General features: G+C 37.4%; 1 protein-coding gene across 2 annotated transcripts in view; it reads left to right on the top strand.

Annotated features, from left to right (window-relative positions):
* HGF (hepatocyte growth factor) overlaps window positions 1–23585 on the top strand; it is an 87582-nt gene that overhangs the window by 23414 nt on the left and 40583 nt on the right. For both annotated transcript variants that reach the window (XM_004007806.5, XM_027968556.3), the window contains exons 7-8: window positions 2905–3025; window positions 4381–4499. In XM_004007806.5, coding sequence (XP_004007855.3) covers window positions 2905–3025; window positions 4381–4499 — 240 coding nt within the window. The remainder of the gene's footprint in view (window positions 1–2904; window positions 3026–4380; window positions 4500–23585) is intronic.

The following is a 23585-nucleotide window of genomic DNA, read 5'->3' on the forward strand; positions in this document are numbered from 1 at the left end:
TTAAGAGGAGAGCTTTCAGGAATGGTTAAGTAATGCATTAGCCGTAACAGAGAGAGTCAAAAGAACATAGAACAGGAGATGCAATGCTTACCTTCTTGAACTATTATCTAGCTAATGCTTTCACCTGAGTCTTTAGATGGACTTGGTTTACACCTGGATGGCTTGACTATGACCTGGGAAAACTTAGAAGAGTCTTAGAATTCTCGAAGATTGAGAAGTAAATATGGATCAAAATTTGCCTTTCTCAAAGTAATTTTTATGACTAACCTGATGGTTGGATGCAAAGGAAGAACCACATATTTTTCATCCTTGGATAAGAGAGCCAATCTCATTTCTTGTAACCTCCAATAGGTGAGAAACCAACAGAACAACTGGCTACTGTAAAAAGAGGGAAGAGGGTAATGAGGACAATATTAAAAAAAGACAGGGAGACTGACCTAAAAGTTTTGCTTTTAGTCTATCTTAAAGTATGGCCAGTTAGAATGTGTAGGAAACAAATTAAATATATAGGATGGTTAGGCAATTAGGGGAATGGAAAGAGCACTGGACTCTGGGTCTGACCTGTGCTCTAGTTACAGATCTGGCATTTTCTGTTTTAGGTAAGTCCCTTAAAACTTTTGTGAGCTTTGCTTTCCTCACTGCAAGGATCAAATGATTTCTTACATGTTCAAAATACTGAATGATCAAAAAACATGTAACTATATTTTTAGCATCTCAGTCCTCACAGGATATATTTAAATTCCCACCCCAACAACAACTTTCATTGCCTTCCAAAACTGAGCATTATTCATGTTGTTTTATTATTTTTTCAACTTCATTAGGTTTGCACCTGCATGCATAACTCTCCTTTCACTATACTAGAAACATAGCACACTAGTTCATTTTGGGGGTACCATTTAGGTTATTTTGCTCCCTTTATAGTTTATCCACATATCATCCATTCTTCAAGGTCTAAGGAAAATCCATTCTCTCCTAAAAGTCTTACTGCCAAACACAAAGAACTTTCAGAATTGAACCGATTAACTACAAACTTGCCACTTAATGTGAGATCCAAGAACCAGAAGCATCAGCATCCACTGGGAGCTTGCTAGTAATGCCCCAACCCTGATTCACTGAGTCAGAACTTGTCCTTTATTGGACAAGATCTCAAAGTGACGTTTATGCGTATTAAAGTCTGGAGAAGCTCTGATCTACCACTCATGCTGGAAAGTGGTCATCTTATAGAATGACCTGTTTCATCTGTGTAGCTATTTTTCCTTTAGAAATTTAAAAATTCTAAAGTTTCAGGAGAAACATTCTTTTAATAATGCCCCACAACAATTTCCCCCAAAATAATTTTATTCACTCTAATTTGAAAAGGATATATTCTCATAAACTGCATTTTCTGATGGACACAAATAGGTGTATTCTGATTCTTAAGTACTATTAAAGATTAGAAATTGTACATGTGTATACTTATTCCTTATCTGTGATTGTAGGATTTTATTACATGCTTCCATTCAATACAAAGGAGCAAACAACAATGATCGATGATACGTGAACCTATCAAACCTTACATTCTTTTCAAAATGGAGACTAAGTAAGCTTGTAATCCTATTCAGATGGAAAGCTGAAATGTGATGATACGTAACCTATGTGGATTTGATCTTTGCCAACCAGAGCACTTTTATCTACATGCTCTTGGACCCCCTTAGGGGTTTACCAACTGTTGTCTGGGGGAGCTCAGTATCAAATGAGAGGAAGCTGAATCTGTCTCTTGTCTTACTTCATAGATTAACCTACATGAAAAGAAGTATATAGATCAGGCCAAATGGTTTCATGTTTTAGAGATTTAATTGTTAATGTCTTATTAGATTATAAAAATCAAAGTTTCAAAAGTGATGATTCTAATAGTATATCCCAAATTACTATAAATACTCACTAGCCTAGATCCCAGTGGATAAAATGAAACCCTGATATCTTTTCCCACTTAGCTAATGTTAGATGATCAGTAATCACAAGATACAAATGATGTGTTTGGGGAAGTTTGCCGGATTCGTAGGAAAGCCAAGCAATGATTTATTCCACAGGATGCCTGCTGTGCTACATCAAATCAAGCTGTCCATTTGAGAAGTCTCATTTTCAGCTAGTTGATATAATTCAGACTTTTCAGTGTGGCTTAAGGTGCCAGCCAGACGACTATTAATTAACCTCACAGAATCAACAGTGATATTTAGCATAGTTAGATCAGTTTATAGATTTTTAAAAACAGTGAGTACAAGAAGTTGAATAGTAGGTCATATCCTAAGCTTTAGATACGAATGTAAGTCTGCTCAGTTATTCGATGTGGATGCTCACTAATAGAAAGGGACTGTGAATTTTCTTTTAAAATATTTGTATTCTTTAAATAGTACTAGATTACTGTTTGAAGCTGGTCTCTCAAATCTGTGTGGTCCTGATCTTTGCATTAACTGTAGCAGTATGATGTGTACTCATTCTAAATGGTGCATTTTCTGTGTGTGTATTGGAGGGTGAGTTGAAAGAGGAGCACTATTATGTTGACAGTACAGATATTGAGATCCCGGGCATTATAGACCAACAAAGGGAAAATTCCCAAGGACTTTTCAGTTTCTAGGAACCTTTCAGATAGTTGTCAAAAATTAGGAAGGTAGTATCTTGACCCTATGGTAATTTTGTATGACACTAACTACAAAAAATCCATTTAAACTGTGTGAAAAGTTCTGTAGGGAGTATTTTATGCCACTGTTAATGGACATTAAGCCCTAATTTAAAGTTAAAATAGTATATAAGTTTTCCTAAAAATACCCTTGCTGTATAGGTGATTTACTGTTCTTTAAATGGAACAGTGGTGCTCTTGATTTTGCTGTCAGAAGCAATTAATATGCCATGCTTTGATTTTATTAGTTGAATGCATGACCTGCAATGGGGAAAGTTACCGAGGTCCCATGGATCACACAGAAACAGGCAAGATTTGTCAGCGCTGGGATCATCAGACACCACACCGGCACAAATTCTTGCCAGAAAGGTAAAATACCACCAAATCACATTTCCAAGTGATCCTCTTTACAAACTGTAATTTGTCCCATGACAAATTACATGGAAACTCTCTATAATGTTTTCCTGATAGTCTTGGGACAAAGGGATTTATGATGAGGTACATGAGAGTGCTGACTACAGCGTCAACTGGTCTTGGCTGATTAGGTTGAGAGTCCCTGAAATCAGGATGCTCCTGAACACAGGCGCATCAGTGGGTACAAAAGGAAAACACTAACAGATGCTTCCTCTTTCTCTTCCATGGAAGCAAAAAAGATAAAAGTGCATCCAATAATAACCACTTTGACATGTCCAAGCTGGGGAGGATGGCATTGTTGTTAACCAAAAGCCAATCTCCTCCTTGTGCTGTACCTTCCTGTGACTCAGGTAAAGTGGGGTCACTGTATGACACCATGTCACAGGCTAAAGGTGGAATAAACAACTCCTTGGCTGCTTTCTTATGGTAGATTTTTAAATTGCCTATCTGGAAGTCAGGCAACCAAGTTTACTTTTCTCCTCAGGAGAACGTGTTGAGTTAAAAAATTATATGTATTTTGGTCTATAAATTTAACAGGCAATGTTTTAGTTGAAAATTTCCCCCTTTTTTATTATAAAGAATAAAAATAAAAATAAATACAAAAGAAGGTCTTTCTCCCCCTTTCTCTGGAAATTGCCAAATGGTGTTTTTTTCTTTCTTTTTTCTCTTTTTTGCTTGTTGCTCTTTAGATGAAATTAAAACTGCTTTATTTTAAAGCGCATCTCTCATCTTTCAAGTGAGATCAGAAGGGATATGGTAGTAATTAAAAGCAAACCACCAATTCAGGACCCTGTTAATTTAAAGGGAGGTGGGTATAGAGAAAGTGGTGTGATAGAGTTTGTCTTTTACTCTGGTGGAGGTGAGGGCATGACCTAGAAAGCTCTAGCTCCAAAATTGAGCTATCATTAGTAACATAGCTATTGAAACCTAACTTTCAATTTGAACTTTAAGCCTGCTCTAGAAGAGGACCTGTTTTCTTAATAAAGAATCTACACAAGGTCAACATGTATGTAATTCTCTCCTTAATTGGGCTTGTGAGAGGGGATTCAGTTTGAGACCTCAACTGGTGGACAGGTGCCAAATGGACCTAACTTATTATTGAAGGAGATGGTACTCTAGCCTTAATACTATATGCAGATTCATAGACTCAGCAGTCAATGATTAGCAGTCCTTATAAGGCAAAACATAGAAAAATCTCTTCTTTCACCAGTTAATAGTATCCGAGCTAAGTCAAAAGTTATTTTGTGAGCTGAGGGCTGGGTAATGTTCCAGGAAGATTTACATGACACTTTTCTTGGTGTGGTTTGCAGATATCCCGACAAGGGCTTTGATGATAATTATTGCCGCAATCCTGATGGCAAGCCGAGGCCATGGTGCTATACTCTTGACCCTGACACCCCCTGGGAGTACTGTGCAATTAAAATGTGCGGTAAGTTAGGGTCTAATTTATTGCTTCCTTTTCCTCTCACAGACTGGATCTAAGCAGGCGATTATTAGTGAGACAGGTTAACAACTATTTGATACTTTAATGCGTATAGGTTTTAACGATATAAGAATGTGTTACATAAACTTATCCAATCTTTTGCATTTTCAGAGAGCCATTATTTTGAGATACACATGCAAGTGTCAAATACACACAAAACAAACTCATGGTAAAGGCCTACACATTCTCATGTTATCAAGGGAAAGGAAGAAAAGAAAAAAGCAGAATGAGAAAAAGATCAGGGATTATGTGCAGTATCATAATGTCATTAGGGCTGTAAGAGTGAGGACCTTAGACTCTTACCCACCAATCCTGTATCCTTTCCCTAACCTATCCTCCCAGACATAACATGAGCAGTCAACTGACTACGGACCTCTTCTGGTGAATGACAGAGGCGGCAACGCAGAAAACAGTCTAATAGAAGATTCTTACAGACATCTTTAATCTTTAGTAGCTAATTTTCACCACTTTGGCTGTCCTTGTACACAGCCTGCATTCTTTTTCACCTTGTATTTTAGCAGTCCTATAGCCCTTCTACATCCTGGCCTTTACCCTACTCTCCTGAGTTTATGATAAAGGCTTCTTTTCTTACTTGCTTTGTGATATCTCTTTAAATATGTACACTTGGTCCTCTCCTTCATGGTTAACTCACACATTTTTATTGTTCTCTAAAGTTATCATGGATAATAATTAGATGTAGATAATGCTTTTACTTCTGTGTGTAAGAAGTCTTATTTTTTTCAACAAGATCCTAAAATGCTTTCAAATTAGTAGAATTGCAAAAATTTAGTAAGTGTAATCATGTTATAAATTGTCTTGCTAATATAAAAATGTGTATATTAGGAGAGAATAATATAAAGACAGATAATCAGGTGTCAGCACACCAAATGATAAATATACAATTACTAGGCTATGCATAGGGATTTGCATATTTCCTTAGATTGGCATGATGAGACTTTCTTTGAACAAAACTTATTCAGTATTATCTACACTGTGATACTGCCCAAGGTAGATATCGCTCCACTTAAAGCTGCTAATAAAAAGAAATGTTTTGGACAACTCAAATAAAACCCATAGAAAAGAGACAGGTCTGGCATATGTGAAATAACTGCAGAATCTGGAAGGCTCTCAGTGTTCCAAGGAAACTGAACCATCTGTTTGGTCCTTTAAAATAAAGGATGATTTTTGTGACAGTGTTTCTCTGTATAGACTGGGTTAGTGCAACTCATTGACTTTTTAAATGTAATGGATCTGTTCATTATCTAGACCAAGCAGGTACAATAAACCAATAGTTTCCCTTCCTTTTGTGTGTGTGTGTGTTTTAGGCACTCATAAATTGTCTCTGGAATAAGACCAGTAGTAACACACACACAAACACACACACACACACATGCATATTGACTGGCACATTCACCTTTCAACTGGCATGCACAAGATTGGCTATTTTTAAAAGACATTGGGAGAGGAAAAAAAATACAATGAATATTACACTTCTGTTAGGTAGATTTTTTGTTTTTCTTTTCTGTCTAGAGTTGACTATTTATACAACATGCAACAATTCTGATGGATTTGTTAAACAGAGGGTGGTGTTTATAGGATACTAATTCTAAGAAAATGGTGGTAGAATTTGTGAACCAACCCTCTGTACATTTGGGCCTTGAACAACATGATGATTAGGTGGCACTGACTCTCCTGGCTCCCCTTGTATCTGTGAATTCAACCAACCGTGGGATCTTGTAGTACTAATAGGTAATAGCATCTACCATAACAGCATATAAATGGACCTATGCAGTTCAAATCCATGCTGTTCAAGGATCAATTGTAGTTAAGATAAAATTATTTTAAGGTTTGGGAATATTTTTAAAATATTTTAAGTTTTAGTTTGTAAACTTATATAGAGAGACTATACTTTTATCAAAATTAGTGAAATAAAGTGGCATTTAGGAATTTTGGAAAATGTAACAGATTACTTTCTTCCAGATATTTTGTCTTATACATATAGTAAAGCCTATGATGAAAAATTAAGAAATTTGGTAATGGTTTCAATTGTGTACTAATTTTCTATTTCTATATAACAAATTATCAGAAACTATCAAATTATCAGAAACTTGGTAGCTTAAAATAACACCTATGTATTATCTCAGGTTTTCTGTGGGACAGGAGTTAAGGCATAAATCAGGTGTGTTCTCTGCTTAGGATCTCACAAGGCCACAATCCTGGTGCCCACCAGACATACTGTCTCATCTAAGATTGAGTGTTCCCATTCCAGTTCAGTTTCTTGTGGTTGTAGTGCTAAGGTGCTCAGCTCTTAGAAACTGCCTGATGTTTCCTCCCACATGGCCCTCTTCATAATACGGAGGTTTACTTCTTCAAGACCAATAGCATAGCTTTCTGTTACTTTGAACCTCTGATGTCTGCACCCTCTTTCATTTATTTACTAAGTTTTTTTTTCAAAGTTATTAAAATTTTATAAGCCAGCTTTCTCCAAGATTCTGCACTAGGGATGAATTTCAAAAGGACCTGTTAGGAAATTATATCTTTTAGTGCTTCTAGATAATTTCTTTCATCTTAACACAGAGTTGTGAAAGGCAAAAATAACGGTGTTTTATTTTTCCTGGGAAAATGGTATATCTTTATTAGGGACAATGACTGAAAAATAACTGGCCAGTTTTTGCCTTCACTCTGTGTATGATTTGATACAGAAAGCTCTGCACCCTTTTAAAGAGCTCACCTGATTAGGTCAGCCCACCCAAGGAAGTCTTCCTTTAATTAAAGTCAATTGATTGGGAACTTTAATTACATCTAAAAAAGTCTCCTCACTTTTGTTGTACAACATAGACTAATTACAGGAGTGGCTTTCCCAAGTGGCTGTTCACAAGTTATACCCATACTAAAGGGGAGGGGATTACAGAACATATATCAATGGGCAGAAATCTTAAGGGCTGTATTAGAATCCTGTATACCACACACGTTTATATGCACTGGCTGTAAAAGAATATTGGTTTATTATGTATTACTTATATCATTTGATTCTTGGGTTATCTCTCTGGCTATCTCTGGTTATCTCTCAGTCTCAACTGCTTGAATTCATTCTGAGCTTTCAATATGTTTGAAGAAAAGAATAGAGTTTATGATTGTGTCATTTGTCTTCTCTAAAGTTGAAGGCAGATTTTGAAACTCTTGTTTTATTATATAACAACTGTATAAGAAAATTACAACTGCTATTATTTATTTAACATCTACTGAAAGGTGCTTTCCATCTCTCAAAATGGCTGTGATTAGGTAGGCCAGTGATGAAAGGTGTGCAAAGACATGATCAGTGGTGCAGACTGCAATATTCATGACATGGTAATTAGGTTGATATAGATAAGGATGTGATAAAGACAGAGAAATGGAAGGAGATGAGAAAATTAGATTAATGTGAGGCAGATTAAGTAGAATCTAAGAGTATCCCAGCTAGTTGCCATGAGAAACACTGAAAAATTAAGCAGGGAGAATGATCTTATCTCATTCATCATCTAGAAACAGTAGCTTCCAAATCAGTGTGCATGAAACCTGGGGGAACAAAAAGCCTGTCCTAGGGATTTAAGGGCATGAATAGGTTAAAAGCCTCAAATTTCAGCTCCTCTTTTTCCATATGAATTCTTTCTCAAAATCTTTTGGTCGAGGTGCATGGGTTGCAAAGGAGTCAATCAAATTCAATATCCTACCTGTCCACTGACAACTGCCTCCTGCTACTGTACTGAAAAAAAGGTAAACTGTCAATCCTACCTGAATATTAATAGGGTATATTGTCCTGGGTGTAAAAGTCTTGGGGACACTAAACATAGAGACCTTTGAAAATACTGTGTATTCATGCTGTTTATCATTTACATACCGCTAATAATTATATAACTATATCCATAACAGATAATACCAAAGAATATCACAATAATACTAAAGAACTGCTCACACTGTTGTGAAAGTTCTAGGCCCCACATCAGACTTGCCAACCAGGGGATCTGGCAAAGGGACTCCCCAGGGAATCTGACTTTGAAAGACAGTGGGTTTGATTCCAGAACTCCCACAAGACTGGGGGAAACAGAGACTCTAGGAGGGCACAAAATCTTGCGCACACCAGGACACAGGGGAAAAGAGCAGTGACCCCACTAGAGACTGAGCCAAACCTGCTTGTGTGTGTTGGAGGGTCTCTTGGAGAGGTGTGGGTTGGAAGTGGCCTGCTGCGGGGACAGGGGCACAGGAAGCAACAGTTCTGGGAGGCATGTGTTGGGTATAAGTCCTTTTAGGAGGTTGCCAGTAGCCCTGCCATAGAGCCATACACTCTAGGACTCACCTTAGGCCAAACAACTAACAAGGTGGGAGCACAGCCCTCCCATCAAAAGACAGTTTGACTAAAGATTTACTGAGCATGGCCTTGCCCACCAGAACAAGACTGTGTTTTTCCCACAGCTAGTCCCTCCCATCAAGAAGTTTACATAAGCCTCTAATTCTCAGAGAAGGCAATGGCACCCCACTCCAGTACTCTTGCCTGGAAAATCCCATGGGTAGAGGAGCCTGGTAGGCTGCAGTCCATGGGGTTCCGAAGAGTCGGACACGGCTGAGCGACTTCACTTTCACTTTTCACTTTCATTCATTGGAGAAGGAAATGGCAACCCACTCCAGTGTTCTTGCCTAGAGAATCCCAGGGACAGGGGAGCCTGGTGGGCTGCCGTCTCTGGGGTCGCACAGAGTCGGACACGACTGAAGTGACTTAGCAGCTTATTCTCATCCATCAGAAGGCAGACGGAAGAAGTAAGAACTTTAATTTCACAGCCTCCAGAACAAAAACCACAATCACAGAAAGCTAATCAAAATGATCATACAGATCACAGGCTTGTGTAACTCAGTAAAGCTATGAGCCATGGCGTACAAGGCCACCCAAGATGGATGGGCTATGGTGGAGAGTTCTGACAAAATGTGGTTCACTGGAGCAGGGAATGGCAAACCATTTCAGTATTCTTGCCTCAAGAATCCCATGGACAGTATGAAAAGGCAAAAAAGATATGACACCAGAAGATGATCCCCCTAAGTCAGTAGGTGTCCAATATGTTAATGGGGAAGAGTGGAGAAATTCCTCCAGAAAGAATGAAGAGGCTGGACCAAAGCAGAAACAACACTCAGCTGTGGATGTGCCTGATGGTGAAAGTAAAGTCTGATGCTGTACTATTTCATAGGAATGTATGGGACACATATTCATAGAACAATATTTCATAGGAACGTGGAATATTAGGTCCATGGATCTAGGTAAATTGGAAGTGGTCAAGCAGGAGATGGCAAGAGTGAGCATCAACATTTTAGGAATCAGTGGACTAAAATGGACAAGAATGGGCAAATTTAATTCAGATGACATTATATCTACTACAGCAGGCAAGAATCTGTTAGAAGAAATGGAGTAGCCCTCATAGTCAACAAGAGCCTGAAATGCAGTACTTGGGTGCAATCTCAAAAACAAAAAAATGATCTTGGTTTGTTTCCAAGGCAAAATTTTCAAGTCACAGTAATTCGAGTCTATGCCCCACCACTGATGCCAAGGAAGTGGAAGATGACCAGTTCTGTGAAGGCCTACAACACTTCCTAGAACTAACACCAGGGAGAACAAATGTCCTTTTCATCATAGGGGATTGGAAAGCAAAAGTAGGAAGTCAAGAGATACCTGGAATAATAGGCAAGTTTGACTTTGGAGTACACAATGAAGAAAGGCAAAGGATAACAGAGTTTTGCCAAGAGAATATGCTGGTCATAGCAAACAACAACACAAGAGACGACTCTACAGAGTCGTCACCACCAGACATCACCAGTAGACATCACCAGATGGTCAGTACTGAAATCATACAGATTATGTTCTTTGAAGCCAAAGATGGAGAGAAACTCTATACAGTTAGCAAAAGCAAGACCTGGAGCTGACTATGGCTCAGATCATGAACTCTTTATTGCAAACAGCAGGCTTAAAATGAATAACGTAGGGAAAACCACTTTCAGATATGACCTAAATCAAATCACTTATGATTATACAGTGAAGGTGACAAGTAGATTCAAGGGATTAGATTTGGTAGACAGAGTCCCTGAGAACTATGTACAGAGGTTTAAAACATCGTACAGGAAGTGATGACTAAAACCATCCCCCAGAAAAATAAATGCAAGAAGGTAAGGTTTTTGTCTGAGGGGGGCTTACAAATAGCTGAGAAAAGAAGAGAAGTGAAAGTAAAAGGAGAAAGGGAAAGATATACCAACTGAATGCAGAGTTCCAGAGAATAGCAAGGAGAGATAAGAAAGCCTTAAGTGAACAATACAAAGAAATAGAGGCGGTGTGTGTGTGTGTGTGTGTGTGTGTGTGAAAACAGAATGGGAAAGACTAGAGATCTCTTCAAGAAAATTAGGGATACCAAGGGAGCATTTCATGCAAAGATGAGCACAATAAAGGACAGAAACAGTAAGGACCTAACAGAAGCAGAAGACATTAAGAAGAGGTGGCAAAAATACACAGAAGAACTATACAAAGAAGGTCTTAATGACCCAGATAACCAGGATGATTTGGTCACTCACCTAGAGCGAGATATCCTGGAGTGTGAAGTCAAGTGGGTCTTAGGAAGCATTACTATGAACAAAACTAGTGGAGGTGATGGAATTCCTGCTGAGCTATTTCAAATCCTGAAAGATGCAGCTGTTAAAGTTCACCCACTATGCCAGCAAATTTGGAAAACTCAGCAGTGGCCACTGGACTAGAAAATGTCAGTTTCATTCCAATCCCAAAGAAAAGCAATGCTAAAGTATGTTTCAACTACTGTACAATTGTACTCGTTTCACATACTAGCAAAGTAATGCTCAAAATCCTTCAAGCTATGCTTCAACAGTACATGAACCAAAAATTTCCACATGTTCAAGCTGGATTTAGAAAAGGCATAGTAACCAGAGATCAAATTGCCAGCATCTGCTGGATCATAAAAAGATCAAAGAGATTCCAAAAAAAAATCTTCATCTGCTTCATTGACTATGCTAAAATCTTTATGTGGATAACAACAAACTGTGGAAAATTCTTAAAGAGATGAGAATACCAGACCACCTTATCTACCTCCTGAGAAACCTGTGTGCAGGTCAAGAAGCAGCAGTTAGAACCAGACACACTGAACAATGGACTGGTTCGAAACTGGGAAAGGAGTAGGTCAATGCTATATATTGTCACCTTGCTTATTTAACTTCTATGTAGAGTACATAATGGGAAATGCTGGGCTGGATGAATCACACGCCGTAATCAAAACTGTCAGGGGATATGCAGACGATACCACTAATGGCAGAGAACAAAGGGGAACTAAAGAACCTCTTGATGAGGGTGAAAAAGAACAGTGAAAAAAATGGCTTACATTTAAATGTTCAAAAAACTAAGATCATGGCATCCAGTTCAATGACTTCATGGCACTGAGAGATTTTATGTTTTGGGGTTTTAAAATCACTGCAGACAGTGACTGCAGACATGAAATTAAAAGATGCTTGTTCCTTGGAAGAAAAGCCATGACAAACCTAGACAGTGTATTAAAAAGCAGAGACATCACTCTGCTGACATAGGTCCGTATAGTCAAAGCTATGGTTTTTTTCAGTAGTCAGTCATGGATGTGAGAGTTGGACCACCATGAAGGCTGAGTGCTAAAAAATCAATGCTTTTAAATTGTGGTGCTGGAGAAGACTCTTGAGAGTTGCTTGGACAGCTGGGTGATCAAACCAGTCAATCCTAAAGGAAAACAACACTGATTATTCATTGGAATGGTTGATGCTGAAGCTGGAGCTCCAATACTTTGGCCACCTGATGTGAAAAGCCAACTCACTGGGAAATACCCTGATGCTGGGAAAGACTGAGGGCAGTAGGAGAAGGCAGCAGCATAGGATGAGATGGTTAGATAACATCATTGACTCAGTGGACTTGAATTTGAGCCAACTCCGAGAGATAGTGAAGGACAAGGAAGCCTGGCGTGCTGCAGTCCATGGAGTTGCAGAGTCAGACAGAGCTCATCAACTGTACAACAATCCATAATGCACATAATAGGCCTGCAATGCAGGAGATGTGGGTTCTATCCCTGGGTCGAGAAGATCCCCTGGAGAAGTAAACTGCAACCCACTCCAGTATTTTTGCCTAGAGAATCCCATGGACACAGGTATCTGGTGGGCTACAGTTCATGCTGTTACAAAAGTGTTGGACATGACTTAGCATTTAAACAGCAAGGACAATTCATAATATGCACACATATATATGTGTGTAGTATTTGTACATTTGTGCCTGTGCATGTGTTTAGTGTGTATTTGTGTCAGAATTTTGTAGTCACAAGAGATTTTTAAATGATTTAAATATATAAAAATCTTTCAGCAAAGTATGAGAAATGAGCAATAAAAGACTCTCCAACATAAAATAAAATACATTACACTAAAGTAACATCCTGTGGTTAAAGTGGAATGGAAAATGATTCGAGGAGAAAAAGAACTTGATAATGTACATTTTATCGAGAAAAAGGTAGATATAAATCTCCGTGGTATTTAGAGAACCTTAAATCCATTCAAAAGAGTGATATAAAATTTTTTGTTTTAAAATTGTCAATAGTTAAAACATGTTAGAAATCACATCTTTTGTAGCTATTTAAACAGCATAAAAATGTAGATGGCAACTTAAAAACATGAGAGGGAATAGAAGTAATTTTTCATAATAATTTTAGTAACAAGAGCAAAAACAAAAAAACAAAAAACCCCAACATTTGAAGACTACTGGTCCATTCTAAAGGAGATCAGTCCTGGGTGTTCTTTGGAAGGAATGATGCTAAAGCTGAAACTCCAATACTTTGGCCACCTCATGCGAAGAGTTGACTCATTGGAAAAGACTCTGATGCTGGGAGAAGGGGACGACAGAGAATGAGATGGCTGGATGGCATCACTGACTCGGGGGACATAAGTTTGGGTGAATTCCGGGAGCTGGTGATGGACAGGGAGGCCTGGTGTGCTGCAATTCATGGGGTTGCAAAGAGTTGGACACAACTGAGCAACTGAACTGAATTGATCCATAAGAATTAGTATATATTCTGGGTGGTTAGCATACTGTTGCAGAGAAGGCACTGGCAACCCACTCCAGTACTCTTGCCTGGCAAATGCCATGGAAGGAAGAGCCTGGTAGGCTGCAGTCCATGGGGTCGCTGTAGAGACAGACATGATTGAGTGACTTCACTTTCACTTTTCACTTTCATGCATCAGAGAAGGAAATGGCAACCCATTTCAGTGTTCTTGCCTGGAGAATCCCAGGGATGGGGGAGCCTGGTGGGCTGCCGTCTCTGGGGTCACACAGAGTCGGACACGACTGAAGTGACTTAGCAATAGCAGCAGCAGCAGCATAGTGTTGAATAAGGAGGCAGGTGCATCTCATAAGAGCTTATTTTAACAGTAAAGTAAGAAAGAGAATTTGAACTAAGGCAGTAAACAGTGACAATAACAAGGTGAAGAAGGATGTGAACAATATTAAAGAGTTCAAATATATAATGATGATATAAAGTGTCCCATTTATAATGACAAGTTAGATGAACTTGGAAATGAGGTAGGGAAAAGGTAAAGTCTAAAGTTTTTTTTTTCCCTAAGTTGATTTAATGATGCATATTTAAGAGGAATAAATTTGAGGAGAAAGATATTAAGTTTGGTTCTGTTTATACTGAGATGCAGGTGCTTCATGTCAGTGCTCAAAGCATATTTAAGTTCAGTCTTCCATGAATGTCATGCAAAATCAGAAGTGAATAGTGAAAGCAAAAGCCTTGGACATAGCAGCACTCCCAGGAAGCATAAAAAGAACTTGCTGCTGCTGCTGCTGCTAAGTCGCTTCAGTTGTGTCCGACTCTGTGCGACCCCAGAGACGGCAGCCCACCAGGCTCCCCTGTCCCTGGGATTCTCCAGGCAAGAACACTGGAGTGGGTTGCATTTCCTTCTCCAATGCATGAAAGTGAAAAGTGAAAGTGAAGTCATTCAGTCGTGTCCGACTCTTAGTGACCCCATGGACTGCAGCCCACCAGACTCCTCCATCCATGGGATTTTCCAGGCAAGAGTACTAGAGTGGGTTGCCACTGTAGAGAGAGCATAAAGAGAGGTATTTGCCTCTTTTCTATAGAATACATGAAACAAATATTTACTGAGTAGCTCTTATATGTCATTTTTTTAGATTCTGGGGATAGAGAAGTGAACAAAACAGAGCAAAATCTATGATAAAATTGCAATTTCATAATTGTATCATAAACTACTAAAGTAAAAGATGACATGCCTTGACAATGGGGTTTTTACACCAGAGCCAAAGTTCTGAATACTGCTCTCAGTTCCTTTTATTTGTGAAAAAGCTGAATGAACTATGAGTTTATAATTCTCACTTTGCTTCTGAGTTTCTCATCTTGAAATCAGTGCATCACTGAAAGTTTCTCACCTGACAAATGTGTACCAGGCTGTTCTGGGACAGGCCTTTTCAAGCCCTCCTTCACACCATATTCTTCAAAAGGTGATGTCTCCCCAGATGACAGAGCTTACACATACTCTGCTATATAACTTTAACAGACCTCCAAGAATACAGAATTTTAAAAGACTACAAACATGTAGTAAGACTGGAGGTCCCATGTAGTGCTTAAATGAAGTACTTATTTTTTAATGGTTTTTCCCTATAACAATAACTCTGTATTCTGAGTAAGAGTTTGTTTTATGTATTAGTTCATGCCATCTATGGGGTCGCAGAGTCGGACACGACTGAAGCGACTTAGCAGCAGCAGCAGCAGCATGCTTTTCAGAGAGAAATAAACTATTTGGTAGGACTAATTGTGCTTTTCTGAAGTGAACTTTAGTAGCTCTTTGGCAACTGGAAAACTAACTTGTGGTTTATGTCCCTGGTGTTGTGGCCGATGTCCCTTGGGTATCCCATTGATTATTTAAATCAATTAAACTGAGGAGATCTTTACACATTATTGAGAACACCAAATGGTCTGTTTGAGTTACATGAGTCAATATCTAATGTATTAGAAATTAAAACATAAATTAAAAACCTTTATTAATTGATTAGACATAATAAGCTCATTCAGTGTTAATAAATATAACATTTTAAAGGAAAAATAACTTTTTTTTTTTTTTTTCAGAAAAATAGAACAGTGATAATGGTTTAGATTTTTTTTTTTTTTTTGGTAAATTTCTTTAATGTTACCTTAATTGTAAGAAGATAGCTGAGTGTCTTCTGCATTCAGTCTTTCGGGATATCATACATCAAAGTGCACCTGGATATACCACTGTAAAAAGGACAAGTGGCATTTTAGCATTGTTATGAAAACAGTTTTGACTTCCTAGATTCTTGCAAAGATCTCCAGAATGCCAGGTATCCCTCTGAGAACTTTTTTTGCTCCATGTCAGATATGTAAGGTTGATGTTCCATAAAAATACTCTAATTAGGATATACTTGTTGTATATCTGTTCCCACCCTTCATCACCAGCAACTGGCCTTCTTGGAGACTTCCATCATTTATTTTCTTTTTCTCAGGTTTTCTTCATTTATCCTGTAGGGTGATCTAATCTGCTTTGTATGCTCTCTTTTGCATGACTGATACCACCATTTACACAGTTTAAAATCCAAAAGCTTAAAATAATCCTAAACATGTTCTTTCTTTCATGTCTCACATTTGCTACATCATTAAGGCCTGTAAATTGTATTTTCTATGTAGCTCTCAAATCTCCATTTCACTTCATCACTTTTATCTAAGACAGAATTATTTTTGAACTTTCTTGAATATTCAGATGGACTTCTGAGTAGAGCTATATCCATGCTCACAAGCTTTTCCCCTCCAACTCCTTCTCCACTTGGCAAATAGACTATTAAAAAAAATCTGAATATATCATTCCCTATGCCTAGCACATCACACACACACACCAGTTTAAAACTCTGCAGTCACTGCCTTTGATCTTCGGACACAGACAAAACAAAACCGTCTTTTACTTCTCCACCCGACTCTCCAGCCTCATATACACGTCTCTCCATGCTCTCTGTTCCAGCCAGACATGTTCCTTCCTATACCTCATATCTTCCATATTCTCATTATAGTTCCTTCAACCCCTGCCATCTCCTCTGCCTTAAAACATGTTCTCTTCCTTCCTAACCTAATTGACAGCTACCCATTGTACAAATTTCAAGTCAGTTATCATTTCTTCATTTGACTTCCCAGACTGGGTCAAATTCCTTACTGTATATTTATAGCAACATAAATCTCTCCTTCTATGTACTTCTCAGAGTTTGGTTTCCACATTTATTTTTGAAGCTATTTGGTTAATAGCTCTCTCTATCAAAATTTTTAAGCTCCAAAAGAGTAAGGACCGTGTCTTTTTTTGTATCCCAGAGACTTACCACATTGCCTTGCACGTGACAGGAGTTCACGTCTTTGTTGAGTGAATGACTGTTCCTTTCCTAATCAGTGGTAGTTTTTCATTTTCTTTTAATGTCTCTTGGAATTTATTCTATGCATTTTGATTTTCATGTAAAAAGCCGGCTTTCCCCAAACATTTCCAATTAGGAAGATTTGCTTCTTACCTTCTTCCTATCATTTCAACTCACTGTCAGATTTCATGCTTCCCTGAGCTAGTTTTGCTCCTTTGCTGCTTGTCTTGATGGGTTTTCCTTCAATAAAATAAACAAAGCTTGTGACGTCCTCCCTATTTTTTCACCTCCTTTTTCTTTTCCCTCTTATTTTTCAAACTTCTGATATATGTGTCCAGAGCCATTTTATATTTTTAAGAGCTTTACTGAGCTATAACTGGATGTTTAAAAATATCACATATTTAATGAACACAGTTTGATAGCTTTGAACATATGCCTATGAATCTATCTCTACAATCAAGATAATAACCATATTAATTACCTTCAGAAGTTTCCTCCTGACTTCCCTTGCCTTTTTGTGTGTGTATTTGGTAAGAACACAACTTGAGGTGTATTCTCTTAACAGTTGTTTAGTATATAACAGTATTGCCAAGTATAGTTACTCTGTCATACCTTAGATCTCTAAAACGTACTCATCTTGCATAACTGAAACTTCATCCTTGTTGAACAACTCCCCACTGCAGAAGTGTGGCCTAGGCAGATCTCTGATAGCTAAGATTTCCATCAAAATTATCATTATGGGTTGACTTGTGTTCTTCTACTCAAAATTCATACACTGAAGTCTAAACCCTTATTGTATTTGGAGTTGGGTTCTTAGGAGACAATTAAGGATGATGAAGTATGATGATGGCATCCTAAAACAATAGGATTTGTGGCCTTAAAAGTAGAGGATGGGCATAATCTCTCTCTCTACAATATGGGGACATACCAAAAGGGTATGTCTATACCTACATCTACAAGCCAGGAATAGAACTCTCACCAGGAATCACTGGTTACCACCTTAATCTTGGACTTTATAGCTGCCAGAATTATAAGAAAATATATTACTGTTGATTAAGCTATCCAGTTTTATTTTGTTATGGTGACTTGAGAAGATATGTTGCCATTGGTACTAAATTAGAAGAATCCTTTCTCCTAGTAACCAATGTACATTGGCATCACCTTAAAGGAAGGAATATATAACCTTTTAAAATTCAATGTCTTTGTGTGTTGGGAAACTGACTTTAGTAAATCATTTTCTTCCTTAAAGAAAGCTAATTATTTGTCTAAATTTTATTAGTTAATTCAAGGCCAGAACAGAGATTCATAGAAATATAGTCCTCTCATTGTATTCAGTGTCAGGAAAAAATTGCTATCAATATCCTTTCTCAAGGGAAAGATCTTGTAATGGAGGTCTTTTCCAAGTCATCTTCTAAGGAATAAGAGAATAAAATTGAAGACCTTTCATGAAAGTCTTGTCTCCTGAGCATTTTACAACCAAAAAAATTGGAAAAAGTCCAGGGAAAAGTTTCAGACATGAATTCCAGGTTCACATGGAAAGAAAACATGGAAGCAATTTGAGGTTTGTGTTTTGGAGGTCTTTATACTATTCTCTCATGACAGTTTAAAACAAGGAGCTCTTTAAATTTACATTGAGCCTTATCCTGCCCTTTGTGGCCCAAAGAGCAGAAGTCTGATGATGGGAGAGTAGCTTTACACATTGTTCTAAATATCCAGGGACCATCATAAAGTAAATCCTACATTTCAATTGCTCTTCAGTAGCTGGGAATAAGAAGTAGGTTGGGTTGAATTATTCTAAGAATAATCAGGTATTTAGCCAATGGCTTATGAAGCAACTTGTTCTTAGCTATAGGCAAAAGAACAGCAATAGCTTGTCACCACTAACAAATCCAAATTTTTTGGAGGGCTAAGGGGACTGTAAATGTAGATTTACTAATTGTCCATGTAAAAGTTATGGAGCCCTGGATGTGGCTTTCTGTCATGTACGTGTGTAACTCACATTCTCCATTGCCTTTCACAGACCTCTGTCAGGGCCTCGTGGCCTCTCCGCAAGGACTCGGCTAGCCTTTAACAGAGAAAAAGGGTCAATTTATTATACATTGTCTTGGAGGCAAGAGGGTTTTCCTAGCAATTACATAACAATTAATGTTAATTCTCTCAAAAAATCTATTCAGACCTTAAAATTCTCTACCAAATAGTATAATAATAAGATCATAGCACATCCATACCAGCAAAGTGAAATTAATGTTCCAAGAGACACCCATTGTATTTGATCACGTTCTAACAAGACAGTGACATTTTTCAATAGCACTTTTTTTTTTCTTAAAGCATTTCCAAATAGAAAACTTTGTGTCAGTCATCAAAGAAAAACATTCCTTCACTCATAGGCCACTGAGGATCATAGAGATATCTTTGCATCTGCTTCCAAAGGGTGACCACTACTTACAACCCTGGCAAAATTTTATTTGTTAGAAACTCTCAGAAGAGTTCCTGGTATTTTCGGTGTAAGCCTGGTAGACATACTTGCAGAAAAATTTGTGGATGTTGAGATGGAATATTTTAAAAACATGTTGCTTTGGCTAAACTTGATAATCTTCAGCTGATACTGGGGATGTTTCTGTGCTTCTTTAACACTTTGTTAGGCCACTGGAGACTCTTCAAAGCCTTCCCTTATTCAGGTCTAATGTTTAAGTATTAAGTCCAAAAGAATAGATTTCCCAACATTTAACAGCCCTTTCAAATCAAATAGCATGAAACATTTGTTTTGTTTTTGCTCCAAGTTTTGATGTTTATATAGTAGGACAGCTGAGGGAGTCTATTTTATTGCAGACCAGGAATAATTCCTTTTGTTTGAATCATAAGTATTCATGTAGGCGGCAGAGATCAAACATTTATATCAGTTAAATGGTCTATGGACAAATCATTCATTGTCCACCTCAGATAATATTTATTAAATAGCTGCATAAAGTCTTACAATAACTGTTACTAATTAACAAAAACTATGTAGTTACCTTGTTGTACTAATATATCTTTTTTTGCTTATACTATTTATTCTATACATCACCATCAAATTACGTAGCTTTGTTTATGGGGCCTCTTCTAGCAGCTGAAATGGATAAATACTGACTTCAGAGGGTACTTTTTAAGTAAATAAAAATACTATATAAATATTGATAATTTGTAGTTAAATCATAAGTAATATTTCTACTGAATTAAAACACCACAATAAGTAAAATAATCAAGTTGTTTCAGGTTACATACTTCAAAGTTCAGTTCAGTTCAGTTCAGTTGCTCAGTTGTGTCCGACTCTTTGCAACCCCATGAACTGCAGCACGTCAGGCCTCCCTATCCATCAACAACTCCTGGAGTTCACTCAAACTCATGTCCATCGAGTCGGTGATGTCATCCAGCCATCTCATCCTCTGTCGTCCCCTTCTCCTCCTGCTCCCAATCCCTCCCAGCATCAGAGTCTTTTCCAATGAGTCAACTCTTCCCATGAGGTGGCCAAAGTGTTGGAGTTTCAGCTTTAGCATCAGTCCTTCCAATGAACAGGACTGATCTTTAGAATGCAAGTTACAGGTGCTTATTAAAAGAGTCAAAAACAATAATATTATTTAGATTCTTTACATCTTGATAGGGCCAGACTTATTTCAGGCTGCTATAAGAGAATACCATAGACTTGTAGATTCTAAACAACAGAAATATATTTCCCATAGATCTGGATGCTGAAAGTCCAAGGTCAAGGTGCCAGCAGGTTTGGTATATAGAGGGGCTGATTCCTGGTTCATAGATGGCTAACTCTTCCCTGTGTCTTCATATGGTAGAAGAAGCAAGGGAGCTCTGTAGGGTCCTCTTTTATAACCCCATTTATGAGAGCTCTGCTGTTACAACCTAAACATTTGCCAAAGGCCCCACTGTCTAATACCATAATATGGGGATTAGGATATGGACATATGAATTTGAGGAAGACACAAATATTCAGTTTATAACAAGACCTAATGAGATTATATTTATTCTGTACAATATTGTATTTTTACTAATGTGCAAAAATTCTTTGTCTTCTATAAATTTTTATAATTTCAAAATTGGAAAGTGTTCAATAATCCTCCAAATTAGAATCTGTTCAAAAATCCAATTATTGAATCCAAATCCAAAAATTTAGTTTTTATCTAACCATTTTAATTTACACTCTTTTAGTGAATAATAGTGACTCCTTAAAATAAGTTTATGTCATTTTTAAAATATAATAATAAAAGTTCAGAAAAAATATTTAGCATAATTGTTCAAATGAGGATTTTATGATAGTTACTTTTAAAGTGAAAACAAATTCTTTAAAACTTTCTGGGAACCTCTGCAGTTGAGGTGCAAGGTCAGTAAAACAATTCATTTCTCTGAACTCGACACTGAACTTTTAATGCCTTAATCAGCAAAGAAGTATTTTCCTCAATATTCTTATACAGGTAGTCTTTTCTTTGACTTAGAGTTTTTGTAATGTAGATATTTCTTTTCACCAGGACTCCAAAAATTTGAAAACTTAACCTCAAATTAGAAAAATATTTATCTGTTACTAGCTTTAAAATTTTATCATTCCTCTTTTTACATTGTTTAGGTTGATGTCTAGACAATTATAGTGGGGTACAAGGAGTAGAGTGTGTTCACCTCTGATGGGTGTGCAAGGGCCATTATCTAGCCAAAGGTGGCTCTGGCTGACTGGATTCTTCAGTTGCAAGTTCATAGTGCCAAAATGATACTGAGAAGGATGGATCACTAACACTCAAAACAAAACACACACACATAACTAGGAAAGCAAGAGAGCTGTAGTACCCAAGTCAGGCAACAAAGTCCATAAGAGTAGCGGAAGTGTTTTTGCTCTGCCTGCCCCAACTCTGACCTTCTTGCCATTGTCAGTAATCTGAGACCTGACTGAGGTCACAAGTTTACTGCCCAGGAGCTTGTGTCCAAGAAGTGGGGGATGAAAAGTTTTCTTCTTAAAATGTTAAGCTAATGAAGTGACAGATTCCTGGGGACATTCCTTTTGTCTTTTTTCGCATCATAATTTTATAATTAGATGTATATGTCAGTACCTGTCTTAGAGTTGTCACCCTTTAAAGACCCCGCACATACCCAATCTCCTCAAGTCATTTAACAATCCACTCAAATTATCAGAAAAAATAGCTTAGCAGCATTTGTTTTAATGAAATATAGTTCTAACCCTCAGAATCCATGAAATTTAATTTATTTTCTATTTCCTCAAAGAACTTCAGGTAGTATTAAAATCATAATGAACTTGAATAGTACGAACTTCTACACAGATAATTTCTCAGTTCCAAATTTTTGTTCTTCCTGAACCAATGAAGTGAAGTGAAAGTTGCTCAGTTGTGTCTAACTCTTTGCAACCATGGACTATACAGTCCATGGAATTCTCCAGGCCAGAATACTGGAGTGGGTAGCCTTTCCCTTCTCCAGGAGCTCTTCCCAACCCAAGCATCAAACTGGGGTCTCCTGCATTGCAGCCAGATTCTTTACCAACTGAGCTATGAGGGAAGCCCTCTGAATCAATATACATTGCCAATATCAACAGATACTAATTTCTAAGTCATCCACTCTCAATGTCCATTTTATGGGTCAATCTGTGGACATTTTCTCATGTCCATTTGGACTTCTTTGTAATTTAGGCTGTTTCTAAGCTGCATTTCTATTCCCTAAAGCACATACTTAAGAAATAATACATTTTAAGATGAGCTGAAGAAGTTTTTTAAAAGAAAAATTACTAAATAAGCAGTTTGTGAAAATCTGTGTTTAAAATATTCCAGTGGTTGAGATGGTCATTAATTAATCCTTATTTTTCACAAAGCTTCATAGAACAACTCCAAACTTAGGCTCTACTACCTTTGCAAGGAACTCGATGAAATAAAGCATTCAGCCACATAAGGTAATAATTATTTGCAAGAAAGAAAGAAATTCAAAATGAAGCTAAAGAGTCACTTTAAAAGTATTTACACTGTTAAATATGGTACATTTTTATACACATCTCGAGCCTCTGAAGACATGTCTAATTCTGACCTCTCCTTTGGAGAAATGATACATCAAATTCCAGAATAGATGAATAAAAGACATTTATTCACTTTTTAAACTACCCTAGAGGGTGTCAACTTGAGTTTTATCCAGAGGCATCTTGAATAATCATTTAGGTTAAAGGTAACTGGTGAGTTTACATGGAAACATAAACATTTTCATGCATGTTTTGAGAAGATATATGAATTTTAGTTGCTTCAGAATGCTTTGAGTTATATTTTGTACAAGTGAGTGTATTTTAAGACAAAGAGAGACCTCAAGTTTTATAAGTTTAATTTTGTACTTTAAATATTTTCTTACTGAGATTTTCAGGATCTTTATCAGGTATGGTAAGCACTGAAATTGGACAAACAAAAAGGCAAGAAATAAATCTGCTTAGGGGCAAGTAATATTTTTAAAATGTCAACAAGTTAAGTCCACCATTTTAATTCCTCCTTTTGGTTGAATTAGAGAGTAATAATGATTAACTGAATTTTTTATTTCATTCAATTATTGTAAAAACTTATGTG

This window comes from Ovis aries, chromosome 4, assembly GCF_016772045.2.
Source record: "Ovis aries strain OAR_USU_Benz2616 breed Rambouillet chromosome 4, ARS-UI_Ramb_v3.0, whole genome shotgun sequence".
NCBI classification, from domain to species: domain Eukaryota; kingdom Metazoa; phylum Chordata; class Mammalia; order Artiodactyla; family Bovidae; genus Ovis; species Ovis aries.